The 27,757-nt window shown below is 43.5% G+C and overlaps 1 protein-coding gene across 2 annotated transcripts; it reads left to right on the forward strand.

Moving 5' to 3' along the window:
- Window positions 1–2,769: 2,769 nt before the first annotated feature.
- Window positions 2,770–27,757, forward strand: CNMD (chondromodulin). Of its 2 annotated transcripts, none has more exons than XM_069467196.1 (7): window positions 2,770–2,959; window positions 3,456–3,596; window positions 8,772–8,912; window positions 15,009–15,122; window positions 19,492–19,645; window positions 24,401–24,567; window positions 27,223–27,757. In XM_069467196.1, exons 1-7 carry the CDS (start codon window positions 2,807–2,809, stop codon window positions 27,436–27,438), a joined length of 1,086 nt encoding a protein of 361 aa, XP_069323297.1. In that variant the 5' UTR covers window positions 2,770–2,806; the 3' UTR covers window positions 27,439–27,757. The 2 variants fall into 2 exon arrangements, with proteins under 2 accessions (XP_069323297.1, XP_069323298.1); XM_069467197.1 differs by having other exon boundaries at window positions 27,226–27,757.

The following is a 27,757-nucleotide window of genomic DNA, read 5'->3' on the forward strand; positions in this document are numbered from 1 at the left end:
TTTTATTCACTCATTTCTTAAATAGTTAATACGTGTTCACAATACAGAATTCAAAACGGTCCGGAAGGTAAACAGCGAGGCATCTTCCTGGCACCAATCTCCCCAAGCCCCACATCCTCAGAGGCAACCCCCACTCCCAGTATCTTGTTTATCTTCCCAGAGGGCATACGCATGCATATATTCTTGTTTGTACTTCTTCAAGCAAACGAGGCATTTATACACATTTTCTACCCTTGGCTTTTTCCCCTTAAAATATCTTAGTGTTCTACATCAGTATATCTAAAACTACCTCATTCTTTTAAAAGGCTGCCAAAATCCCACTGTGAGGCTGGACCATAAATTCTCTACTCTGGACATCGAGGATATTACTAGTCCTTTGTTCTAACAACCGTGCTGCAGTGAGTGTTCTTGCACATACAGGATTTTTCCACCCTTGTGAGTGCATCTGTAGGATAAATCCATAGAGGTGAAATTGCATTTTGCATTTTGGAATTAAATTGCTCTCCATAGAAGTTGCACCAATTCACTCACCCACAGCAGTATATGGAAGAGCCTCATTTCCTTTCATGCTCTCCAACAGATTGTTTTAACAAATGTTTTTATTTTTTTTCCGGTCCAATAGGTGAAACAGTATACTTTTAATTTGCATTTCCTTTTATGAATCCAGCCAAGCATTCTTCTTAGCTTAAGGGCCATTAGTATTTTTTCTTCTGTGAATTGTCTGTTTTCTATCCTTTGCCTATTTTTCTTGTCTTTGTTTTTTTTTTTTTTGGTTGTTTAAAATAATTTGATATCGTTATTTAATATTTGGCTTTGATATCTGAGAGAAGAAATATTTAATTTCTTACATTTTTAAAATTCTCATCTTTTACATGTTCCTTATCTGCCAAAGTGAAGAGTAGGATTTAGAAGTTCTGGGTCCTCCATCACTTAAGGAAAAAATATTATGCCAAAAAGTCATTTATGAAAAAAAGTCATTTATGGAACATATTTTATATGAAATATGCATATAAAATGCCTGAAAATTACATGCATTAATAGTATAGCAAATAGTTTTAAGTTGAACACCTGTGAAATCGCTTCCCTCCATCCCAATTCAGGTCTAGAAATTCTAAAACAGTTCTGTCCTTTGCTCATTTTTCTGTTACATTTTTGGTCTTTTAGTTTTCCTAGGGAAATTCTATATAAGAAAACCAGTTCCTTGTCTGTGATATCAGCGGCAAATATTTTTAATCATTCTTTAACCCTTTGCAATGTCTCCTGTGCCCAATAAAGCAAATGGAACTGCTGTCTTATTGGTCCTCGTGCCCTCCTGGTTGTGAAATCCGAAGGCCCTTCTCTGTGCTCATTTATTTCAGCATGTGACACCGCTGACCCATCCTTCTTGAACTCTCCTTTTTAAATTCCATGTGCTACTTTATCTTGGATCATCTCCCACTTCTCTGACTCTTACTTCTCTTATTCCTTTGCCAGAAATTCCGGCGACAAATGCCCTTGGGAAAAGAGGTCTTTGAACTCTGCCTCGGCAGTGTCCCAGGGAGCTCTTGCTGGAGGGGTTCCAAGCACCTGAAGTCCAGTGGGATGTGCAGACAAGTACCGCCGTATCTGAGTCCAAGGCGGGTTCAGGATGTCTCCACTGGTTCCTTTTTTTTAAAAGTCCCCACATCAAGCTCAACATGTCTAAAAACTGCTCCTTTCACTTTCTTCGCCTCTGTTGGGCACCTACCACTCTCCCCATCCTCCTAGGCCTGAAACCCAGTCTCTCCCTGACCAGGAGTTGCCAAGTTCTATGAGTTCTCCAATGGAAGTCTCTCCCCCACTGCTCCCCTCCTTCCCAGCCCCAGGTCATCATGCTCGTCACCTGTCCTCGCTCTCATCAGTATCCCCTCATAACCCTGTCTTCCATGATTCTTGAACACTTTCTCCTGCTGCAGTCCCGCCTAAGCAACCTCCCTCTGCCCCCGGCAGAGGCCTCAGTACCGCCCAGCGGAGGGCTCCACACCAAGCTAGAACCCAATACAGATTAAGGAAACTTGAGTCCCCATGAGGTACCTAGTACTGGCAGGCGGCATTTCCAAAAGAGAAATATATGTATGTATGTATGTTTTAGTTATCCCTTTGGACACATCAGTGTTTGGGCCTATGTGTGCTTTGTCATGTTTTTGTTTGCTTGTTTAACTTATTCAACCAACCAGAATGAACTTTTATTCTGTTCTCCCCAACGCCTCCCCTCCAGCCCTCCTCTGGTTAGCTTTCACTTTTGCTGCAATTGTACCCACTCCCTAGAGAAATAGGCAACAAGGGGCCATCCAGCAATGTCAGGCCAGCCTAAAGGTGGTCTAACCGTGGCACTCTTAGGCCAGTGTCCCCTATCCACCTGTACCACCTGTACCACCTGCTCTCTTCTCAGCGCCGTTCCATCAGCACCACCCCCGCCCCAACACATACAAAGGCCCTGCAGGAAATGGCCTCCATCCAGGTGTCACCACAGAGCCCTCTGACATTCTAAGCGATCCTCTGATGGATGGCTAATTGCCCTGGCAATTCAGAGTATCTTAGGGTCCTAGAACGCAACATCCTGATCCGAGGATGCAACCACCCTCACTCACACAGTCAAGATTGACTGCGAGGTTGTTTGGGAGCCAGTAGACAGGAGAGAGTGGGGAAAGGGGGGAATGCTGGACCAGCTCAGACTGCTGCCCGCGGCGGGAGGGAGAAGGGAGGAGAGAAGTGAGGCGCTGGAAGGGGTGGGGACCGCGGGGCTGGCCCAGGCGGGACTGCACCGTGAGTGCGCGCTGGCGTTGAAATGCCCGGCACGTCGGGGCAGGGGGACAGAGCCCAGGGCGCACGGATACTCTGCGAGTGCCTCGCTCCTCCCGCTGCAGCCATGACGGAGAACTCCGACAAAGTTCCCATTGCCCTGGTGGGGCCTGAAGACGTTGAGTTTTGCAGTCCCCCGGTGAGTACCACCCGGGATTCCAGTCTCGCTGCCAGATTAGTCCCCACGCGGGGCCCGGGCAGCGTGTGAGTGTCTGGTTCCACTGTACCGGGTCAAGGATTTGTGCCACCGAATGTGTGTGTGGGGGGGGGGAGTCAAATTTGGGTCCCAACTGTGTGGGTGGGGCGGTGCCTCGCGCGCGCAGGATGTGCAGGGGGCCCGGGATCCACAGACGGGTACGGAAGGGGCACCCTGGACTGGGGGATAGTGTGGTTCCGCGGGGCGATGGCCCTGCACCGAGAAAAGTTTGCTCATGGCACGTGCACGCCTGAGTACAAAGGACCCTCGGGAAGACGCGCGGCGAAAGGGGCACCCAAAGGAGCCCAGGGCGAGCTGTTTCCCACCCCACCGCACCCCCGATTCCCTGGGGACGCTGCGCTGGGCCCCAGTGGGCACCGGGACCGCGGGGTGCGGGCCGCGCAGACGTGACGGGTCCCTCTGCCGCCCCGGCCCGCAGGCGTACGCCACCGTGACGGTGAAGCCCTCCAGCCCCGCGCGGCTGCTCAAGGTCGGAGCCGTGGTCCTCATCTCGGGGGCGGTGCTGCTGCTCTTCGGGGCCATCGGGGCCTTCTACTTCTGGAAAGGGAGCGACAATCACGTAAGTCCGGGGGGCTGCAGGGCAGGGAGGTGCTGCGACCCCAGGGGTGCGCGGGGTGGCGGGGTCGAGTCCCCCCTCCACCTCCACCTAGGGCGCGCCAGAGGCTGGTCTGCAAGAGGGCAGCTCTGGGCCCCGACACCGGGGTTACTGTCAGCGCCCCCGGGGCACCTTCTCCCTTCTGTGCAACCCCGCCGTGCTGCCTTCTGCTCATAGACCACTTTGTAGAAAAGCAAGGCAGGGTTTCAAGGGAGAATGTCACAACACAGAGTGGCGGAGGAAAGCCGTCCTCAGCCCATCTGGGCCTGGCGCTTCCCCTTGCAGTTGCGTGACCGTGGGGCCTCGGTCTGCTCATCCTTAAAGGAAGAAATGGACTGAGTGACCGCCAAGGCCTCTCCCAGCTGAGAAAGGCTGTGAATTTAAGATCCAGGACAAAGATAGTGAATATTCAGACTCAAAACTGAGGATGAATTTTCGACTTTCAGGTGTTTTTTTTTTTCTTTTTTCTTTCTTTTTTTTTCCTTTCTTTTTTTTACTTTCTTTCTTTCTTTCTTTCTTTTTTTTTTTGGTGACCTATCCATTAACACTCCCTTCTCTCCCCCCCCCCAAAAAAAGTCTAATTTCCTTTAAAAAAGGGGCAAATCTCTTGAACAATTAATTCTGGCCTAGTCTTCACATGTAATTTAATGGCAAACGTTTCACTAACTGCTGTCCCACTTTCTTTGTATGCAACTATTTATTTTAAAGCTCCACGGGCTCTCAAGGAGTATAAAAACTCCCTCTAACTTGACTGGGCAGAGTTCCAGTGTGTTCTCTAAATACTCTAAATGTGTTCACCTACGTAAAAGGGGGCATTTTATCTTGATGACCATTGCCAGGTCTGGTATAAGCTTATTTCGACTAATGGAAAAGAATTCCGTCTCCAGGGCCCACACAAAGGGCTCTTTCATAATCACTGTCCTCGGAGGATCAGTGACTGCTGTTTTTTCCCCCTCTCTCCCACCATGAAATTCAAAGCATGAACGAATTCCAGTACTTACAGAAAATGGTGCTGAAAGCAATTCAACCATTTTACACATCGCGTCTTCTGCAGTCACTGCAAAATTTGTATTTTTAACTCAAAGGCCTAATATAGATAAGCATGCCATTTAGCACTGAGTCTGTTTTAGAGACTATATCAAATTTACAAGCAAAATCGATTTGTAAGATCAGAATTGCACTGTATTTTGTGTGTATTTGAAAAGTGCCTTAATGTATTTGTATTTAAATATAGAAGCTGGGCCAGATGCTCATATTTGAAAGCAGCAAATCTGAACATGGAAATGATTTCAATATCTACATCTCCATTAATAGCAGGATTTAGATTGTCATCCCTTTGGGAAATTTTATGGTATTAGAATGTAAATGCTATCTTCTAGATAACAAAACCATAATGGTTTAGGTCATATGGGGATAGCTTTGCTTTTTTTTTTTTTTTGGTAAAGATTCTGTCTTGATATATATTAAGATGACTACCATTTGGCATTTAATTATTCAAGGCAAACATAGCTAACTGACAGGCTTCTAAAAAAGAGAGATTGAACAATCATACTGAGTAAGCAGGGCTCCCTCTCTTCATATCCTTTCCTTTACCGCAAGATGGTTGGCTGTCTGGTTCAAGAGAGCAGTATTAAATTTTAAGAATTCAGAGAACTAGTGAATCACATTTTATTGCCAACAATCAAAGTTATTGCTATTTCCTATACAGACAGGAGGATGAAGAAAATCACGATTATTTTTTTTCTCCCCCACAATGTTCTGTGCTGATCCATATTACTTAAGTCTGAAAAACAAATCACAAAACACTAAATAGAGTCGATTTGGCACCATCCACGCATAGCACGTGTATGGGTCTGCTTTCCTTGAATACAAATCGAAATAGCCCAAACAAAATGCAATCAAAAAAGGCAAGTCTCTGTCAAACAGAAAGGCTTGTCAAACCAAATGGATTATCTACTCTTTGGGGATTATCTGTGACTCAGCTGCTCTGTATTGGTTAATAAAGGAGAACCTGCTGTACTTCATCCCTTATCCCTTTCATATGGGTAAACCCCCTTAGGACAGGTATACTCAAATTTCCTCGGAGCACTATGAAGCACCAAAGTACTAATAACCAGGGGACAACTGACTGGGCTCGAATATTGCAGCCATTTTTCATCCACATTATTATAAATGGAACAAGGCATTGAAATATGAGAAATTTCCACCCCTGTGAGATAACTGGCAGCCCCACCCTGTGGGACGAGGGAAGGAGATCATTGCTTGGGGCCTTTCTTCTCAGACTAATTTTTCTAGATGTTTTCCCAAACATTATGTAATTAATCTTATAGAACCTAAGCCTTATTAAAAACTCATTAGCAAATATCCTTGGCTATAAAAGGCACCATATTGAGCAGAATTTTGGCAAATAATAAACTTCATTGTAGTTGGATAGAAATAGCCTTAGGTGCCAACAGCTCCGTGGACTCAGAGCAGATAATGTAATTGCTGCTCCAACAGCCCAGCCTCCTGCCCAGCTCAGAGCCCAGTACTTTGGAGCTGTGAGCTGCATCCTGCCCCTCTTCATTCCCCATCTCTTCAGGAGGGCACAGGCTTCTCACTGCTGCCCCTGTGCAGAGAAGATACTGCATATAAAAGGTGGGCTGAGGCTACGCTACAAAGAATGCAATACCTATTATAGTCAGGGAGCCTGTTGAGGGGGGAGGTAGCAAAGGGTGGCAGTGGAAGAAAGTGAAATTAGACCCATAGGTCTAGTGTTACAATCTTGTCTCCTTAAAAACTGTTAAGAATTTGCAAATGGTTAAGTTTGTAAATGTTGCATTGCTTTGCCAGTGAAAGCTTATGTTGTCTGCCAGTCTCCTTTTGACAGTCATCACTGACCCATGTGCATAGTGGATGCTCAGGGAGCACCTGGACAGAACAGGACCTGCTTGTTTTTTGAGACAGAATCTTGCTGGGTCATCTGGGCTAGAGTGCAGTGGTGTGATCATAGCTCACTGCAATCTCAAACTCCTGGGCTCAAGCCATCGTCATGGCTCAGCCTCCCGAGTAGCTGGGACTACAGGCATGTGCCACTGTGCCTGGCTAATTTTTCTATTTTTAGTGGAGACAGGGTCTTGCTCTCGCTGTTGCTCTTGCTCAGGCTGGTTTCGGACTTCTAACCTGAAACAATCCTTCCGCCTCGGCCTTCCAGAGTGCTAGGATTACAGGTGTGAGCCACCTCGCCCAGCCCAGAGCCTGCTGTCTAGACCTTACCTGCCGACAGCACTGGCCAAACCAGAGAAAACCTGGGTGATCATAGGGACCACCTGAGGGGCAGAGTGAAAACAGATTGGTGGGCTTTGCTCCAACTCCACTGCATCAGAACCCCTAGACGCCGTTCTTATGATCAGACAGGCTTGGGAGACAGCAGATTACAGGCTTGTAAATTCCTCAGAAGGGAGAGAAGGAGGGGCAGCACGAGACAGTTGAGCTGAAATAGGATGCCCATATTTTCTGTCCCTCTAATGGATGCTCTTGCCTAAAAGCGTGCTAGATAGCAAAGCCATTTCTGTATCTCTGCTGATAAAATAAAATAGTGCTCTGTGGGTCCTGTAATAATGAGTTTTCTACAAGTAATGATCCAGTTAACAACAGATACTTTTTCCAGTGTTTGTCCATGTAGCAGTCACTCTTTATAATGAGGGAGAAAAATCAGACTGGAATTGAATCTGAGCTATGTGCAGTTTTGACTGGCTGACCTGACATTAAGTAGCAACTGTCTTTCATCAGTTCTCATTCCTTCTCCTTTAAAGATTTAGATACATACGTACATATGTATATATGTGTGTGTGCATATGCGTATGTAATTTATATGGTATATACAAGAGATATATATTATAATATATGTAAGATGTATGGATATAGATATGCCTCTAGGTCTGAAAAAGAAAGAAAGGAAAGAAAAGAAACCTACTTCCTTGCCCCACCACGCACAGAAAGGTCTAGCAGGGCAGCAGCACGTGGAGCAGGAGCAGCATGTGAATTATTTTTAAACCAATGCAGTAATCAGATGTCTAAGCTAAGAGAGCCCTTTGGATCAGCTAATTAGTGGCAAGTTTAAAAATATTTTCTTAAGTGTTGGAATTTTTCTTTCTAACAAAATGTTACTCAGAAATGCAACACATAAAACAAAGAAAACGCAGAGCTGCCCTGCTTAGACTACGGGTGGGCAGAGGAGAAAGGGGCCTCCCAGTGCTACCCTCACCTCTGGGCCGTGCCTTTGATACCCCAGGGCCCTAAGGACATAGATGAAAACCATCTATGAGGTCCAACTTCTTCATTCTACACTCACAGCACCTCCCAAGACGCGAGGAGAAGTGGTGTAGCCACCTGTTTTTCTGATTCCTGGACCAATGCTCTTCTGCAGTGCTGGGTCCCTCCCCTCTCCCACACACCCACATGTGTCATTATAACAAAATGCCCTCGAGCACCATATGCTTGTCCCATAAAGTCGTTAGGAAAGTAACTGCCATTCTGAGCTGGAACAGATGTGCACATTGACCTTGCTCTCTCCAGGTGCTGCTCTGTATCAAGTGTTTCCTACTCCTGCCTGCAGACTGTACTATATGCCACACTCCACGCCTAATCTTAACCAAAGGATTAAAAATCTTGTCAAATTGAGGTGCCACCCACTGCAGACTCCCACTTCAGCTGGGAGCCTAGTCAATTTCCATTCATCCATCAATGGTTCTCAACCTGGACACATAATAGAATTGAGCTTTAGAAAAGAAAGACCTATGTCCAAGCGCCATCCCCATGGGTTCTGATTTGATTGATCCAGGGTGAAACCCAAGCATGGCACCAGGAGAGTCTACCCAGTTGCTTCTGATGTCCAGCCAGGATTGCAAATCACTGAGCTATTTGAATAAGTATCAGAGACGATCAAGGTCTTACTTTTAAGGTGTTTTTAAAGAAATCATTGTATTAAGTGATTGGGGTATGCATAAAGTGCTCATATGGAAACCTATCACTCACTGTTAAGGACGATACCGTGTATCTCTGAGATATAGGGAAGCTACCCCATACATTGCAGGTCTAAAGATAAGTCCTGAATTGTTCAAAAAAGGAGGCATCGCTAACTCTTATGTTCACTTCCAGATTTACAATGTCCATTACACCATGAGCATCAATGGGAAATTACAAGATGGGTCAATGGAAATAGATGCTGGGAACAACTTGGAGACCTTTAAAATGGGAAGTGGAGCTGAAGAAGCAATTGAAGTTAATGATTTCCAGAATGTAAGTATATTTCACACATTTAGAGAGTTTAACCAGGGAAGCCTGGGGGACTTTTCTATAATAATTCAAGGAGAAGCAGCATTTCTCACACACGTCCGAATGGTAACTGTCTTTATAGCAGCCGTAGAGCCACTAATCCATGAGTCGTGTAGCATGTTCTCTTGGAGAAAGGACCACTCTTTGTCCTTCATATTTGCAAAAGAAAAAACAATACCTCGGTGATAAAATACCAAAAAGAAAAAAAAAACCCAAAACAACAAAAAAAATACCACTTTTATTGAATTTAAGTATTTAAGGAATTAACAACTTCGAAAAAATTTTTACTTCTAGGAAATTCAAAATACAGCCCTAAAAACTGAAATAAAGCTCGATTTTTAAAAATTAAAAAAAAAAACAAACCCATAATACCACACCATTGAAAAGAGCAGGTTCTTCTTAGAATATGTGAAGTCTTGGCAGAAAGACTTGAAGGAACTTTTTCTTTCCAAGCAGTTTTCTGTAACACGGTGAATAAAATGCTCAAACTCTCCTAGAACATTGCAAGGTCTGAAATCTGAACTTCTAAAGAGGAAGGAAATTTTAATGACCTAATAATCTCATCGACAACATACCTATCTATTTACATACTTTTCACAGTTCTTCCAATTTCCCATTTAATCCAGAAAATTAGTGTGGGCAAATTCCCCTAATATAACATATGTTTTCTGACCATGGCATGTTACAGATAAAACATTCTGGTCTCCTTTGAAAAGGAGACTGTTTTGTTTTGATTTTTTTTTTTTTTTCCCACAAAAATTTAGGCTAGGCACGGTGGCCATAATACCAGCACTTTAGGAGACTGAGTTGGGAGGATCACTTGAGGCCAGGAGTTTGAGGCCAGGAGTTTAAGGCCAGCCTGAGCAAAATAGCAAGACCCCGTCTCTACAAAAAATTTAAAAATTAGCTGGGTGTGGTGGCACACTCCTCCAGTCCCATTTACTGGGGAGGCTGAGGCAGGAGGATCACGTGAGTTCAGGAGTTTGAGGTTGCAGTGAGCTATCATTGGGCCACTGCGTTCCAGCCTGGATGACAGAGTGGGACCTTGTGTCACCAAAACAAAACAAAACAAAACATTAATTTACAGGTCATCTGAGACATTAAGCTATGCAGCTGTGCTTCGGCGTACACCTGCAAACCAGTGTCACTCCAGGCCTAATTTCCCGTTGGCCAACATAAATATCTTATTCTCTTTCATGTTTCACAATGAGGAAGAGGCATCGCTATTTGTGTCCCCTATTAAATCTCCAGATGGAGAAGGTGAAACTTCACAATGAAAACAGGCTCTGGAAAATAATGTCTCTTCTGATAGTTTATTAGTCCACAAACATCTCATCGACCCATCTTCCTCTGATTGATGAGAAAAACTAAAGATGCTTTTCATCCGTGTGAAAGCACTCCTCCCCGTTGATACCGAAATACACTTCACAAGTCCTTTTGAATAGCCCACAGATTCTAACATTAGAGTCCCCGTGGTGTTAGACAGTTGATGATGACAGGGACTGGCTGGGTTCAGAGTGGTCTCTGCCCTGGGGCTCTGCAGCCCTGTGTGTGCCCTGCTGCACTTTGTTTAGTCACAGCTCTGCAAATGGTTCTGGTCAGTGCACAAGTATAATTTCTCTGGACCTATTAAAGGCTTTTACTGCAAGACCCAGGACAGAGTAAAACCATTTTTTCTTTATATTACACAGTATAAACTTATAAAATGTGACTCCCACACACACATCATTCAATCCAGAAGAAAATTGAATACCTACGGTGTACCACACTATCAAGATATGCAAAGGGAGCTACGGAGATGAATAAGAAAAGATCTATCATTCCCGAGATGTTCATGTATCAAGAATATCCTTTTAAAATATTTCAATCCCAGACCTATATTTCTGTTTTATAATCTTTTGGTTCTTTCTAATAATGGTATCGATTGTGTTTTGTTCTCACAGACCAACAGGGCCACAAATATTTTATAAACTGATCAATTCTCTTTGATAGCTTCCACATTTCTCTAAGTCAGAACAGGTGAGGAGAACATTTTTTTGATGGATAGAACCTGTTATGGGTTTAAACAAGCCTGGACGTCTGAAAACGCATGAATCAGCCGCTATGGTCCCTGCGCTATTACTCTCTCCTGTATTTTAAGCCGTAAGTCAAATTCAGGAAGCATTTTTTGGAGGCCTACTGTGTGCAAGTGCAAGGGACAGTGCTAAGCATGAGGAATGCAAAGGTGATTGACACTTCCCCCAGGACCTTCGAGTCCAGTCTAGGAGGCAGACACACACACACACACACACACACACACACACACAGAAATAGCTTTAGGTGTCTGGGAAACGTGCTGCAGTGAGCTGTGAAGAGAGCGCATGAAACACAGAGAAGACGCATCGTTGTCAATTAGGGAGTTGGAGCAGATCTTACAGCGGTGGTGACAACCGAGTCAGGGCCTGAAGAACGATTAGGATTTCAGCTGGCAGGGAGGTAGGCGCAGGGCTTTCCAGGCCCACGGGAGAACAGTGAACACGAATGTGCAGGCCTGCTCCAGAGTTCTAACAGCCCAGTGCTGCCCAGCCTGGGGAAGGGTAGAAGATGGGGACAAAGGTGAGGACAGATTATGAAAGGTTCTGAATTGTAAATCCATTCACCCAGGACCCCACCAAAATTTTACTAGAGCCCAGTGGAAAAAAAAAAAAACCCTGAAAAAAAATGCTCCAGGCTCTCTACCCTGAGAAATACAAAAACTGGGTTAGCTTGTGGTGTATGAGCTACATTCCAGGTTATGCCCTCATGAGTATCAGGGCTGTTGATTTAAGAGCCCCTTGGACCTAATGCTCTGCTTACTTAACAAAAATCCAGATTAGAAATTAAAAGGGAATAAACTGGTAGGTATATGGGTGTTTACTGTACGATTCTTTCAACTTCGTGAATATTTGAAATTTCTTATTTAAAAAGCTGGAGAGGAAAAGGATAGCATGACCTACCTAGTAGGTAGGTAGATTATTGATTTCAAAAGTCAATATAGCCCCCAACTATAATATAAAGGGAAAAATAAAATGAAAGTAGTTTATAGTAAAATACAGACTTCATATGTAAATGTTCAGCCTGATATACTAGAAGACATAAAGTCAAGCACTTGCACCAGTAGTTGAATGACTGTCAATGCTACAGCCCAACATGCAGACAGACACAAGAGTGTGTGGGCAAATTAAATGCCTTGTAATTTTCTCAAATAATGAAGAAAATACTGTTTTCTTTCCATTTTCACAGTAGTCGCACTTCTAGGAAATTTGTACATTAAAACTATTCCAAAATCCCAATTGCAAAAGTACAATTTTATATGTAAAACAGTGCTGGGTCCTAGGCACAGATTCTTAGAAATGGGTTTCTTCCCTTGGATCCAGGACAGTTGGTTCTTTGGGACTGTCCCAGGCTCTGCAGGACCTGGCATCCCTAGGCCTTGCCCAGTAAAGGCCAAGAGTGCCCCCAATCTTTGTGACAACAAAAACTCCTCCAGAGATTTCTAATGTACCTCTCTGGGGGCGGGACCCCCACCCGTCTTGGGAAGCTCCGGTTGAAGCCACAGAAATCGATTAGCTCCCCTAGAAAGAAAAAATGGGCAGCCAAGGTGAGATTGCCTCACTCTTTGATAAAAGAACGTTAGATCCTTGGAATCTTCACTCATTGCCTTTGCTAGCAAATTTCTCCATTATCACTAGCTTCTAAGGCCTTGTTTGTTTGTTTGCAAAAACAGGAGGTTTTCTTGGTTTTCTTCTTCTTCTTCTAGTTCCCTCTGTTTCATCTCTTACTATATCTGGCTGCTTGATGTGGATTTGTAGCTAGACACGGTGGTTAATATGTGTGAATTCCTTCCCACAGGCCTGGTCCCTGTGGGGGTTTCGGTTCTCTCTGCTGTGTGTAGACTGTCAGAACTAACTCAATACAGATTCACATTCGCTGCTGTGAATCCTTCAACAGAATCAACTCTCTCCTTTGGGGATACGGTAACGGCTGTATGGCGTTTCCTCCCTCGAATCTCACGTTCAGGGGACATGAGTGTTTGAAGTTAAGAGAACACATCCCATAGGGAGGCAGTCATCTCCCTCCCCTGCCTTCTGTTTTTCCAACTGTGAGTGCTAGATTGACACGCGGAATAACAGCAAGCAGACCTTTGGGAGGCAGCGTATATAGAGAACACTGGGTCCCAAAGTGTGTTCCCCAGCCACCAGCAGTGGCAGCACTGGACAGCTTGTTAGAAACGCAAATTTCAGGCTCCTCTCTGGACCCACTGAATGGGAAACAGGAGGTGGGGCCTGGCCCTGTGTTTCATTTAACAAGTCCTCCGGGTGATTTTTTTAAATTTGCTTTCTTAAACATTGATACATACTATTTATGGGGTAAGTGCAATATTTTGTTACATGAATAGAATGTGTAATGATCAAGTCAGGGTATTTGGGGTATACACCTCGAGTAATAAATACACCCTGCGTATTTATCATTTCTGTGTGTTGGAAACATTTCAAGTCCTCTCTTCTAGCTACGTTGAAATGTACAATTGTTGCTAACTGTAGTCACCTGCTCTGTTATGGAAAGTTAGAACTTACACTTTGCATCTAACTGCATGTTTGTACCCATTAACCAACCTCTCTTCATCCCTCCCACACCCTTCCCAGCCTTTATTGGATTCCATATATGAGTGAGAACATGTAATATTTGTCTTTCTGTGCCTGGCTTATGTCAATTAAGATACTGACCTCCAGTTCCACCCATGTTACTGCAAATGGCATGATTCATTCTTTTTTATGGCCTAGTAGTAGTCCATTGTGTATGTGTGTGTATAAATACACATATATCTATGTATGTGTGTGTACATATATATATAGATCACATTTTCTTTATTCATTTATCTGTTGATGGACACTTAAGTTGATTCAATATCGTTGCCAATGTGAATAGTGCTGAAATAAACATGCGAGTGCAGGTATCCCTTTGATACACTGATTTCTTTTCATTTGGACAAATACCTGGTAGTGGGATTGCTGGATTGTATGGTAGTTCTATTTTGAGTTTTTGAGAAACCTCATAAAGGTTCTCAAAAGATGTTGGCCAAATTAATTAATTCCATGAATTTAGAATTTTCCTAAGTTACTGAGCCAAGAGTAAATAGTAAAGCTTTCTACAGCTCTGGGAGCTGAACTTTGCTTCTAGACCTTACCCAAGGACTTGGATGTTTTGTTTTTTGGCCCCTGTGAGATATAAACAGTGTCTCCTCCTCAACTACTTAGGGACCAGCCTCCCTAATGACTGCTATCTTCAAAGAAGGCTGCATGGAAAAGGTGGCATTTCATCTGAGCTTGTGGGTATCGATGGAGTTGTTAATATATTGCATCTCAGCTCAAATGTCACCCCCTCATAGTCACCTCCCCTGATTTGCACCATCTACAGTGCCATACCCTGTCATTCCTGTCCTTCTTCTCTGCCTTATTTTTCTTCATAACACTTATCAGCACCTGACTTTATTTCTATTTTTTATTATTGTAAATAATGCTAAAAGTTGGCTGGTGCAGTGGCTCATGCCTGTAATCCTAGCACTCTGGGAGGCCGAGGTGGGAGGATCGTTCGAGTTCAGGAGTTCGAGACCAGCCTGAGCAAGAGCGAGACCCCGCCTCTACTAAAAAAAAAAAAAAAAAAAAAAATAGAAAGAAATGATTTGGACAGCTAAAAATATATATAGAAAAAAATTAGCTGGGCATGGTGGCACATGCCTGTAATCCCAGCTACTCAGGAGGCTGAGGCAGGAGGATGGCTTAAGCCAAGGAGTTTGAGGTTGCTGTGAGCTAGGCTGACGCCACGGCACTCTAGCCAGGGCAAAAGAGTGAGACTCTGTCTCAAAATAATAATAATAATAATAATAATGCTAAAAGTTAAGCTCTAAGAGGGCAGGGATTTCATCTGTTTTGTTCATCCCTATACCCAACACCTGAAACAGTGGCTGGCACACAGTAGACACTCAGTAAATTGAACAGATGAACAAATAGACAGATGGATGGATAACCTTTTATCTCACAGGGCATCACAGGAATCCGCTTTGCTGGAGGAGAGAAATGCTACATCAAAGCGCAGGTGAAGGCTCGTGTTCCTGAGGTGGGCACCGTGACCAAACAGAGCATCTCCTCTGAACTGGTGGGTACCAACATGCTCTAGACAGCAAGAGAGTTTGGCAGACCTTATTTGAAGGCACAATCCTTTCAGCCTCTAGTTCCTGGATCGGTTCATGACCAGAACCTAAGTTCTATTTTTTCTCTGCCAAAGGAATTTAAACTGTTTTTGTACTGCTGATTCCAATGGATCATTCTTACATGGTATAGTATATTTAAAGGTTTTGAGAAGCCATATTTTAAAGTGTATAAAGGGGCTTGGTACTCACATGGCTCTTCTTTGCCTGACGTTAGGGAACTATCTGAGCAGTGGTTAAGACTTCACAATACAGGTAAAGAACTCCACAAGATAGAATCTTCATTAAAGGGGCCTGAGGAGGCCAGACTCAGTGGCTCACACCTGTAATCCTAGGACTTTGCAAGGCTGAGGTGGGAGGATCACTTGAGGCCAGGAGTTTGAGACCATTTTAGGCAACATAGCAAGACCCCATCTCTACAAAAAAAAAAAAAAAAAGAAAAATTAACTGAGTGTGGTGGCTCATATCTGTAGTTCTAGCTACTTGGGAGGCTGAGGCAGAAGAATCGCTAGAGCCCATGATTTCGAGGCTGCAGTGATCTTTGGTGATGCCTCTTCACTCTAGCCCAAGCAACAGAGTGAGACCCTGTCCCTACCTCTTAAATTTTTTTTTTAAATGAAAGGGCCTCAGGAGCCTTCTAGCCTCAGCCCCACTCGATGTAGGAATTCTTTCTAAACATCCCTGACAGCTGATCACCTGGCCTCTGCCACAAAGCAGCGACAGGGGGCTCCCCCCAGCCAGACGCACGTGTCAGCCAACTTTACCGGGGGTGGTTCTAATCGTTCTGCCCCACGTTGAGCTGAGATGGCTCCCCCACAATTTCTTCTCATTGGCTCAAGTTCACCCCAATGAAGCAACACAACATATATCTAATTCCCTTTCTGTGTGTCAAACCTATGAGATTTTTAAACAGAATTGTTCCATTTATTATTAACTTGCCTTTGAGCTTGATTTTTTAAAATTTAAGAATTGCACACAGAGTTCTAAAGACACATTTAACAATAATACCTTACATTTTTATAGTACATTGGGGCTTACAAAGTGGTCACATTCATTATTGTCTTCCTTTTGCGTTGTGGCAGGGTAGGGTGGAAAGAAAATGATGTTAGAGTCAGAAAAACATGGATTCAAATCCCAGCTCGGACCCTTGCTAGGGATGTGGCCAATTCCAGGAGCCTGTTTTGTCATCTGAAACTGGGGGTGTGAATACTGTGCCCATGGCCCTAGAATCTACTGGATGGAGACTGCAGGGCTGCTGCTCATTGTTGTTAATTTTATTATGACCATCTTTGACCCTGCCAGTGTCCCTGAGAGGGAGGCGAAGAACGTATCAGCTCCCTCCAGGCAAAAGAGGAGAAGCTCGGGTAAGCAAAGTGCCTGGAAATTGCCTGGTTGCTGGTCCCACGGGAGCAGCAGCGGGCCGTGTCTCAAACAGAGCACAACAAAAGCTGTCAGATTTTAGAGCTGGCTACCATGTCCTCTGTTCTCTACTCCCAGTTTCCCCAACATTCTTCCTGTGAGATGTTTTCCAGACTCTCCTTTCTCCAGTCATTCTCTCCCGATCGTGTTCCAGTTTGTTCCTCACAAGCCGAACAGCCTGGCATCGAAGGCCGTGCTCTCAATGTGAACTCACGAACACCAGCTAGAAAAATGGGCCTCGACCTCCTTTGTTCTGACCCTTGAACATCTCTTCTTGCATTACTATTTTTTATAGTCATGTCACCTAGTTTCTGTCCTGAAGACTTTAGTGAACTATAATCCTTGCCATTTTCCCCATCAATGGGCATAGAACTAGCTTTTCTGCCTTCCAAAGGACTAACTCCCCAATGACAGCTGACCCAGATCTAATCATAAGTTCACAATATAGTTTGGTTTTTTTTTCTGATATTTAAAAATAAAACTTTGTCACTGTAGGAAATTTGGGAAATACATAGAAATATAGAGAAGAAAATCACCCACAACTACATAATCCACAGATAGCTAATGTTAACGTTTTGGTGGATTTTCTTCCTGTGTGTGTGTGTGTGTGTGTGTGTGAGAGAGAGAGAGAGAGAGATTCTTTTCATAAGTGAAGTTACACTGTCATACATGCTTATTATCACAACTTTAGTTCTTCTAAAATGTAGATTATAATGGATATATTATACATCATATGATTGTAATTTTATAAGTCTTTTATTCTTGAATACTTCAGGTATCTTCAATTTTTCACTATTTAAAATAAAAATAATTTATGGCTGGGCGAGGTGGCTCACGCCTGTAATCCTAGCACTCTGGGAGGCCGAGGTGGGCGGATCGTTTGAGCTCAGGAGTTCGAGACCAGCCTGAGCAAGAGCGAGACCCCATCTCTACTAAAAAAATAGAAAGAAATTATATGGACAGCTAAAAATATACATAGAAAAAATTAGCCGGGCATGGTGGTGCATGCCTGTAGTCCCAGCTACTCGGGAGGCTGAGACAGGAGGATCGCTTGAGCTCAGGAGTTTGAGGTTGCTGTGAGCTAGGCTGATGCCATGGCACTCACTCTAGCCCAGGCAACAGAGTGAGATTCTGTCTCAAAAAAAAAAAAAAAAAAAAAAAAAAAAATTTAAAACAATTTTAAATACAAAAATAATTCAATATGCGAATTATTTTTGTATGTAAATCTTTGCATCTGATTCTTAGGCCATAGAGGTAGATTATTTGTCTTGTCCTTTAGTTGTTTATGTTGTGTGTGATGGTGGATCCTCTGTGGACAAAAATGAATTCAGACAATATATTTGTGTGCATTAGGAATGTGTTTGGCTGTCAGTAGCAGAAAACTACACTTAGAGTAACTTAAATAAAGATTTCTTTTCCTCCATGGGAAGCAATGTGCAGGCAGGCGGCTGCAGGCATGGGCTTAGTGGCCAGCAAGTCTGTGATTTTTTTTTTTTTTAGTATTTCCTTCCAGCTCCAATTGTGGTTGGCAATGTTCAACCTCTTCCCAACTGCCTTACTTGGCATTCAAGTAAAAAAAGTCAAGAAGAAAGAGGTTGAATGGTGCCAAACACAACTTCCCTTTAGTCAGGAAAAGCAGAAGGCCTCCCAGCCCCCCTCACATAGTAGGCCTAGATCTCACGGGGTAGCCCCGGTCGCCCAGGCACCCCCGGCCACTGGACAGTCTGAGAAAGCAGGTGTCTCTCCTGGGCCTGGGCACACTGCTGCTTCCAATCAGAGCAAGATTGCACTGCAATAAAGGGGAGGAAGGGAGGAGATTGGGTAGGCAACTGAAAGTACATGCCCCAAGATTTATTTAACATTCTTAGCTTGGAGAATGCATCTGTATGCATTATCCCAATCACCCCACTCTTCCCCCACACACTTTAGATTATGATGGGATAGATTTATGCACCACTTGCTCTCATAAATTTTTCATCAGTTTTGTATAACTTTAAAAAGCTACTGTACTCAAAGAGCATTCATTTCCTGGATGGAGCCATTTAATTTAAGGTAAATAACTGGATTACCTGAGTGTTCGTTTCCTCCAATAACTTTAAGTTGTTTTAATGCAGCCGTAAGCCTGAGGGAGAAAGCATAAATGAAGTGCTGCTTTTAGCTAAAAATAAGGAGAAAACATTTTAATTTCTCCAAGCTCTTGCAAACTAATAAATACATGAAAGGAACAACCTGGCAAAATAAATTTGTCTCCTGGGTTAGCAAACCGTTCTCAGCATCTCGCTGTGGAAGAAAATCCTGGGTTTAGCTTTGAAATCTCAGTGGTGTGCTTGATGCGAGGAACATCTGAAATATGTGTTGCTGTCGCTGGGAAGTGGAGAAATGGTTTATGTTAAATAATACTTTGAACTGAAGACATTAAAGAACCAATCACTCGCTTTTGCCATTGTTGTTCTGAAGCTGCAGAACAAAACCCCACAAGATTTTCACTTCAAATGAAGGGTTCCTCTCTCCTTTATAGGATTCCAGGGTCCATTCAATCGCTTTTCCTCAAAAACATCTTTGATCGAAAATATCAGATTAACCTAAATCTCAAAGTTGGTAACAGGTAATTTTCACTTCAACTCAGGACACTCATTTTCACACATTAGAGCTTTCCAAAGGCCGGGCATTGGGAGGAGGTGAGCTGAATATTGTGAAGGAAGCTACAAGGAGAAGAGATTAGAACCTTCAAGTAGATGCATGTGTGCATGTGTGCACTCGCACACACACACACATGCACAGAATTCTCATTAATTTTTTATAAGGTAAAATAATCTTGTAGCAACACGTGACTCTTCACATGCAGCATGTTCCACCATCCTCTTTGCTCAACTGCATTTCATTTTTACTTACTTACAGGAAGGCAAGATCATGCCAGTTAAATATGAAGAAAATTCTCTTATCTGGGTGGCTGTAGATCAGCCGGTGAAGGACAACAGCTTCTTGAGTTCTAAAGTCTTAGAACTCTGTGGCGACCTTCCTATTTTCTGGCTTAAACCAATATATCCAAAAGGTAACGCTTTAAATTATCTCAATGCTGCTTAAAATTCTCCCTGTTCCGGTGAGTTTCCTACCGTCCCGTTCACAGGCCCGAGCATGTCACGAGGGGCAGAAATCAGGATGCGTGTTACGGTGTCTCAGTAATTAGCGTGAGAGATGAGGGAGAAGGAAACCGTCAGCCCGAGACTGCTGTGGGGAAGGGAAGGAGCAGGGCTGGTAGCAGGGAGCAGGTGGGGAAGGCAGAACACCGCTGCATTCATTACCTGCCGATTTTATTTACGACACTCCCACTTCTTTCCGCTCTGCCCCTTAATCTCAGTTGTTTGCACCTTCCAATTTTACATTTTTTTTTTTTATTTCTAAGGCATAGCATCAAGGGACTAAGAAGCTGTCATACAACTGAATCTTGATTATGTTCAAACCCAGAATTATGGGACAGCCAAAAGCTGCTGTGGGTATAGGCTGTGATTCCTCAAGTTCAAAGCTTAAGCATCAGCTTCCAAGTCTGGGGAAAAGAAATGCAGGGTCCCTGGGGTTCAGAGGTAGTTTGGAGCATGCCTGTGAGCTGTTTCCAGGTGACGAAGGACAGGTGAGCCCGGTAGGCTGCGCTCTTCCCCTGAGTTTCTCCTGTCCCCAGAGGCTCTCTCCCTCTTCACTTCTACTGCGGCACCACACTGGCCTCCCGAAGGCCTATTTTGTAGCTCTGGTTCAAGTGTGGAGAAAAAGGCCTTTCTCCTAGCCCAGCCGAGACAGACTATGTTTTCTGAAAGACTTTATTGAACACCAGGAGAGAGCAGCATGGAAATAAATATAGGCATTAAAACCACTAGGCTTGGGGGGATAGGGAGTAGACTGGGCAGTGTGTAGTAGGTACACAGTTTCAGTTTTGTGCAAGATGAGAAAAGTTCTAGGCTGGGCACGGTGGCTCACACCTGTAATCCTAGCACTTTGGGAAGCCGAGGCGGGAGGATGGCTTTGAGGCCAGGCCAGGAGTTCAAGACCAGCCTAAGCAAAAGCGAGACCCCATCTCTACTAAAATAGAAAAAAATTAGCCGGGCATGGTAGTGAGCGCCTGTAGTCCCAGCTACTCAGGAGGCTGAGGCAAGAGGATCGTTGAGCCCAGGAGTTTGTGGTTGCAGTGAGCTGTGATGACGTCACCGCACTCCAGCACAGGTGACAGAAAAAAAAAAAAAGAAAAAGAAAAAAAAGAAAAGAAAAGAAAAAATGAGGGAGACAGAGAAAAGTTCTAGGTATAGATGGTGGTGATGGTTGCACAGCAATGCGAATGTACTTCGCGCCACTGAACCATACACTTAAAAAGGGTTAAAACAGTAAATTTTGTTAGGTAAATTTTACAATTAAAAAAAAAAGCCTCACCAAGCTCAGAAAGGGCAAGTTTCTGATTCTGCCATGACTTATTCTTAGGGTTCACAAGTCCTATTCTGTTCCTTTCTCTGGAGGCAACGGTTACCCTCCAGCCCGGGCGAGGCAGATAGGAGACAAGTTACAAGCCACAGGCAGTAGCCGCCTGGTGCATGGGCTGAGAGAGAGCCTGAGCACAGGCAGGCTGGGTGAGAGAGAGCGAACACATGATCAGTAAGTAGGCAGTGTCTGGCACAGGTGCCGGGGGCTGGAGAGGGGGCTGCCAAGGAATGACTGTGCTTTTGCCATTCCTGTTCTTGCCCCCTGGATGGTCACAGCTCACAATTCCACAGCCACTTGCTGTGTTCTGGCTTTTTCCCTTCCCCACCTTCCTTCGCGGGAGGGGCCTGCTCGCTTTCCACCACCCGGAACTCCCTCCCTTCCCAGCCAAGGACAAGAGTCTGCCCCACTGCCACCTGGGTCCTCCTTGATAGCTTCCTGTCTGAGGATAAGCCTCTCGCCCCGAGAGCTCACTCACGCACTCCACAAACACTTCTGAGGGCCTGTTGTGTGCCATATACTTATTCTAGGCATTTGAGATGCATCAGCGAACAGAATAGACACGGATCCATGCCCTGAGGGAGTTTTACCTGGTAGCAAGGGGAGACAGCAAATAAACACTAAATTAAAATAAGAAAATCGTATCATAGGATACAAAGTGCTATGGAGAAAGAACAGTGCAGGGCAAGGGGGCGGGGAGTGGGGGTGGAAAACAGACTTATTGGCAATGCTAAGACGACTGACACACTGAGTGACTTCAGCCTTGGGGAAAGAGCTTGTTTCCTACATCCCAGATGTGGCTCGGTCCCTCACAGCCCAAGAGCATGGCCACATTTTAAGTAGTCAATCATCACAGCTCCCATACAAGATTTACACATATTATATATGCTGGATAACTGGAAACAACTTAAATACTCCCAGATTAAAAAAGGATTAAATACATGTTGGTATATCCATAGGATGGAATATCATAGACATTAAAACATATTATATATGCTGGATAACTGGAAACCACTTAAATACTCCCAGATTAAAAAAGGATTAAATACATGTTGGTATATCCATAGGATGGAATATCATAGACATTAAAACATATTATATATGCTGGATAACTGGAAACCACTTAAATACTCCCAGATTAAAAAAGGATTAAATACATGTTGGTATATCCATAGGATGGAATATCATAGACATTAAAAAGGAAGGATTTCCCCCATCTCTGGTAAATACAATAATATTTTACAATAAAATCAAGAAAATAAATTCCCTCTGATGATGCCTGGCTTCCCCGCCCACCTAATTCTAATAAAAGCCACACACACACACACACACACACACACACACGCACACACTCCAGAGTCCAGCGGCCCCTGCCCTTGGCTCTTGAAGGCTGCAGGTCATCAGTGCCACACAGCTGTGTTATCAGACACACTGTGAATGGCCGCTGGACACAGGTCGAAAGGGAAGCTGGGGAGCTGATGTTTGCTGAGCTCTGCCTTCGTGCCAGGCACGGCACTAGAGCATCACACTTCATCTTCATTTAATCCTTACCAACAACTGTTGGGGTAACTACTCATATTCCCATTTTGCAGATGAAGAAGTTAAGGTTCACAGAGTTACATCATTCAGCTAATTAAAAGAAGTAGAGTTGTGGCCGGGCATGGTGGCTCACGCTTGTAATCCTAGCACTCTCGGAAGTCGAGGCAGGAGGATCACTTAAGCTCAGGAGTTTGAGACCAGCCTGAGCAAAAGCAAGACCCTCGTCTCTACAAAAAAAAAATAGAAAAATTAGCCAGGTGTCGTGGTGCACGCCTGTAGTCCTGGCTACTTGGGAGCTGGGGCGGGAGGATGGCTAGAGCCCAGGAGTTTGAGGTTGCTGTGAGCTATGATGACACCACGGCACTCTAGCCTGGGAGACACGGCAAGACCCTGTCTCAAAAAAAAGAAAAAAAAAAAGTAAAACCGTGATTGAATCCAGGTCTCCCTAATACTTCTCCAACCATGCTATCTGTGGAAGCCATCTGTGGCTTTAGAGCACATCCGAGTTCTCATAAATAACAAAGCATAATATATATAATCATCATCACCTAACATTTGAGTGCTCATTATATGCCAACCATTGTGCTAAAACTTTTAATTTTTCTTTTTCAGAGACAGGCTCTCTGTTGCCTAGGCTGCAGTGCAATGTGTGCTAAAACCTTTAGACACAGATTCTCATTAATTCTATCACTACGCTGTGAATTAGATACTATTAATATATTATATCCCCATTTTAGATGGGGATGAAGAAACTGAGGCTCAGAGAGACACCAAAGTCCAAGCCGTGTGGTACTTTCCACCTTTGTCATACGCAGCAGCCACGGGCCCTGCTGCAGGCCCCAGGAGGCCGCGTGGTGAACTAGAGCGGTGGGTTGGAAGCCAGAGTTCACATTGCCCTCCTAGCTTTGTCACCCATTCTGTGATCTTGGCCAAAGATCTTGGTCTTTCTGAGCCTTTATGTTCTCATATATGAAAGCATCTGCTTTTTCTATCCCATAGGATTTTTTAAAAGAACCTACCAAGGTATTATGTCCCTTGCAAACTGTAAAGCTTTATACCTATATAGTCACTCCAGGAGGCATACCATAGGCTGCAGGTACGGAATACCTGCTCTACAGTGGTTTCAACAAATACAGGCTCTTTTTTTCCCCCCCATATAGCCAGAAGTCTGGGGGTAGGAGGTTGCTGGCATGATCAGCTACTCAGTGATCCCGTCAAGTCTCTTTCTAACTTGCCATTTTGCTGTCCGTAGCATGCTGGCTGATCATCCTTGTGCTTGTCACTTCATGGTCACAAGTTGGCTCTCATAACGCCAGATATCACATCTACATTCAAGAAATGAAAACAAGACAGAGGAAGCCTGTCTGTCCCCTTTTACCAAGAAAGCAAAAGCTTTCCCCGAAACGGCACTAGCATATTCTGCTTATGTCTCACTGGTCAGAAGCGTGTCACCCGGCCACTCCTAATTGCATAGGCGGCTGGGGAAATGGATGGTATTTTTTTTCACCCCCTAGAGTGAAGGCAAACAAAAAAAGGGGGAGAGGGGTTGAGAATGGATGTTTGTCAGCCATGTTATAAACTCTGCCTCAATTAGCATTACAAAACCAAATTTGGGTTATCCATGTGTTTAACTACTAACCCAAGACTCTAAAACGTGCTTTATTATTACAAAAATCATCCGTACAAAAATTGTGAAGTATCTGGTCACGTATATGTTTTGATATCCTTTTGTTTTCACCCTGATAAACACAGATCTAGCTTCTATAATCATTCAAATAAAGGAATTAATTTACAGCTATTTTTGCAGAAATTCAGAGAGAAAGAAGAGAAGTGGTAAGAAAAATTGTTCCAACTACCACAAGAAGACCAGGCAGTGGACCACAGGGCAACCCAGGCCCTGGAAGACCGAATAATGAAACTAGACCCAGTGTTCAAGAGGACTCAGAACCCTTCAACCCGGATAACCCCTACCACGTGCGTACCGGTGTTTTCATGACATGCTCAGACGAATGCATTAAACATAGTGCTGAAATGGTGTTTTGACTTGAGGTTTCAAATGAATGTCCAGTTTCAACTGAGACTTTTGCTCAGTCATTTTAAAAATACATCTATTTGTTGCATGGTTTATAATTAAGGGTAAGAACATTTAAGCATTGCCTCTGTAGTGAAGTCCTGATTGGTTGGTAACCCTTATTCAAAGTTGTTTTCTATGCTGTCCTTTTTTTTTTTTTTTGAGTCACAAATCTACGAAAACAAATTCCTATCAGGAATTTGATTCTTTAAAAATGTTTCCAAGAGTATTTCCTGGAGGCAACACACAGAATGCAAGTATTCTCTTTCCCCCTCCATGTCCACTGTATTCCTCCATTCCACAGACATTTGTTCAGTCCCTGCTCCTTCCCAGGCCCTGTGCTTTAGGCTGAAACCTTGAGAATTGATGTTTAGGAGGGTAAACACTAAGGTATTAAAAAAAAATCTTCCAGGAAATATTTACCACTACTATAGTTTGCAGGGAGTGATGGTAGAATACATATTTATTTGTGACTAGTTTTTAAAATAAAAAATACATCCACATATTTTTTTAAAACAGTATAAAAGGAAATATATAATGAAAAGTGAGTTTCCCTGCCACCCAGAAACCCTCTCCAGAGTAATCTATTAACAATGACTGTTTAGGCCGGGCGCGGTGGCTCACGCCTGTAATCCTAGCACTCTGGGAGGCCGAGGTGGGCGGATCGTTTGAGCTCAGGAGTTCGAGACCAGCCTGAGCAAGAGCGAGACCCCATCTCTACTAAAAATAGAAAGAAATTATATGGACAGCTAAAATATATATATAGAAAAAATTAGCCGGGCATGGTGGTGCATGCCTGTAGTCCCAGCTACTCGGGAGGCTGAGACAGGAGGATCGCTTGAGCTCAGGAGTTTGAGGTTGCTGTGAGCTAGGCTGACGCCACGGCACTCACTCTAGCCTGGGCAACAGAGTGAGACTCTGTCTCAAAAAAAAAATTAAAAAAAATAAAAATAAAAAATGACTGTTTGCCCAGTTTCTTTGTGTAAGTACACACACACACAAATTTTATTTTTATTTATTTTATGTCACTGGCAAAGGCCTGCAAAAACACACAATTTTGAACACAAAGTTTCTATACCTGGCTTTCTTTTCAGTTACATTGTGGAGATTGTTTTGTATCTCCCACAGAGATATGCTTCATTTATTTAAAAAAGAAATGGTGTAAGATGACATTTTGATGACGTAATTTGAACATAGACCGTATCAGATAGTGTTAAGGAATTAACTTTGTTAGGTGTAATAATGGCAGTGTGGTTGTGTAGGAAAATATCCTTATTTTGGTGGTACATTCTATTTATGGGTGAAATGTCACAATGCCTTCAATTCTCTTTAAATTCACTTCAGAATTTACAATACTTCAAGGGGAAAAAAGCAAACTAGACAATAGGTTAGCCATTGTTATATCCAGATGATGAGTATTGGTGTTCAGTATACAATTTTCTCCCGTTCCAGTATTTGAAATTGTTAATACTACCCCCTCCCCCAATTAAGACTTAAAAAAAATACCAGAATTGGCTACCTCCAGGAAAGAGGCTGAATTTGAATCAAGAGTTTAAAGGTAAGGGATTCTTGGCAATGTCATTCAATACCATATTAAAACGGATACAGAATCTCTACCCCTAGAACTCCTTGAAAAGGAAAACCACATATGCAAATCAGGCAAATTCCCTCCACTTCTGTAATCTCTCCAGCAGCGTGGAGACTTTTACTTCATCAATAACATTGTGTTTATGTAACTATAATTATGGCACATAGAAACTAGAAGGTAAAGTTTAAGGTCTCGGATTTTTACTTATTTTTATAGAGCCTTTTCCTGAGGCCCCTTATGTCCTCATGGAAATAACATCCCGTTCTGTTGCTCAAAGGAAGCCAGGAGAAATTAAGTGACTTGACAGTGCTCCCAGAGCCAGTGCAACTGGAGTGAAATCTGTCTTTAGTATAGACGAACGAGTTTCAAAATGTGCTCCCAAGAGCCCCGGAAGCTGTTACTACAAGAAGGCACCAGTGATCCACTGTTTTAAAATTAGCAGTGGCAGAAATGTTACTTTTGATCCTAATGCTTCCTTTTTGTATTCTTATTTAAAACAAGTTGAGCCATTAGTGACTGGTAATCATAGCTTATTAAGCATGGAGAGACCTGGAGTGGTAGTGTGCACCTGTAGTCCCAGCTACTCGGGAGGCTGAGGCGGGAGGATTGCTTGAGCCCAGGAGTTGGAGGTTACAGTGAGCTATGATCGCTGCGACTGCACTCCAGTCTGGGAGACGGACTGAGACCCCGTCTTTTAAGAAAAAGGGCATGGAGAAACTTCAGGACATTGTTAAGAACAAAAACAGCCCACCCCCCCCAATTCTGCCAGTGACAGATTAGGTAGGTGAAGATTCCCTGATGTCAGAAGGAATTCCGAATGATAGCAGGTTAACAAGATTGAAAACTTCTTACAGCGGATTATGCTGACTTCTTGTAGCAGTGAAAAAAATTCAAGGTCTTATTTAAAAATAACATGCATGCTATAACCTCATTATAAAGAAAACACAAACAATTCTCTTTTATTTCCCAGCAGCAGGAAGGAGAAAGCATGACCTTCGACCCTAGACTGGACCATGAAGGAATCTGCTGTATAGAATGTAGGCGCAGCTACACCCACTGCCAGAAGATCTGTGAACCCCTGGGGGGCTATTATCCATGGCCTTATAATTATCAAGGCTGCCGTTCGGCCTGCAGAGTCGTCATGCCATGTAGCTGGTGGGTGGCCCGTATCTTGGGCATGGTGTGAAATCACTTCATAAATCATGTGCTGTAAAGTAAGAATTAACTGCAGAGACAACCAAAGAAGCATGAGGCATGTTGATGCAGAACGGTTCACACAGTATTTTTATAACTCAACCTAAGCGATATTATCCTAGGATATTTCTCAATTGCTTTCCAGAACTTTATTATGTGCAAATGTACTGAAAGGGTAGTTTAAGTCTAAAATGCCATAATAATTCTTTTATTATTTGCCATTTTTTATTTGCTTTGCCTTGCCAGTAAGGCCTGCTTGTAAGTGTTCCCAAGCTATTTTGAAATAAAGGTGAAAAATTATTCACAATTTG

Source organism: Eulemur rufifrons, chromosome 4 (assembly GCF_041146395.1).
Source record: "Eulemur rufifrons isolate Redbay chromosome 4, OSU_ERuf_1, whole genome shotgun sequence".
Lineage (NCBI taxonomy): Eukaryota > Metazoa > Chordata > Mammalia > Primates > Lemuridae > Eulemur > Eulemur rufifrons.

Excerpts from the sequence above, each read along its gene's own strand:
- CNMD (XM_069467196.1), top strand. The coding sequence starts at position 2,807 with ATGCCCGGCACGTCGGGGCAGGGGGACAGAGCCCAGGGCGCACGGATA. Across the intron at positions 15,123-19,491 it reads AGAGCATCTCCTCTGAACTG|GAAGGCAAGATCATGCCAGT; the intron begins GTGGGTACCAAC and ends ACTTACTTACAG. Across the intron at positions 19,646-24,400 it reads TAAACCAATATATCCAAAAG|AAATTCAGAGAGAAAGAAGA; the intron begins GTAACGCTTTAA and ends CTATTTTTGCAG.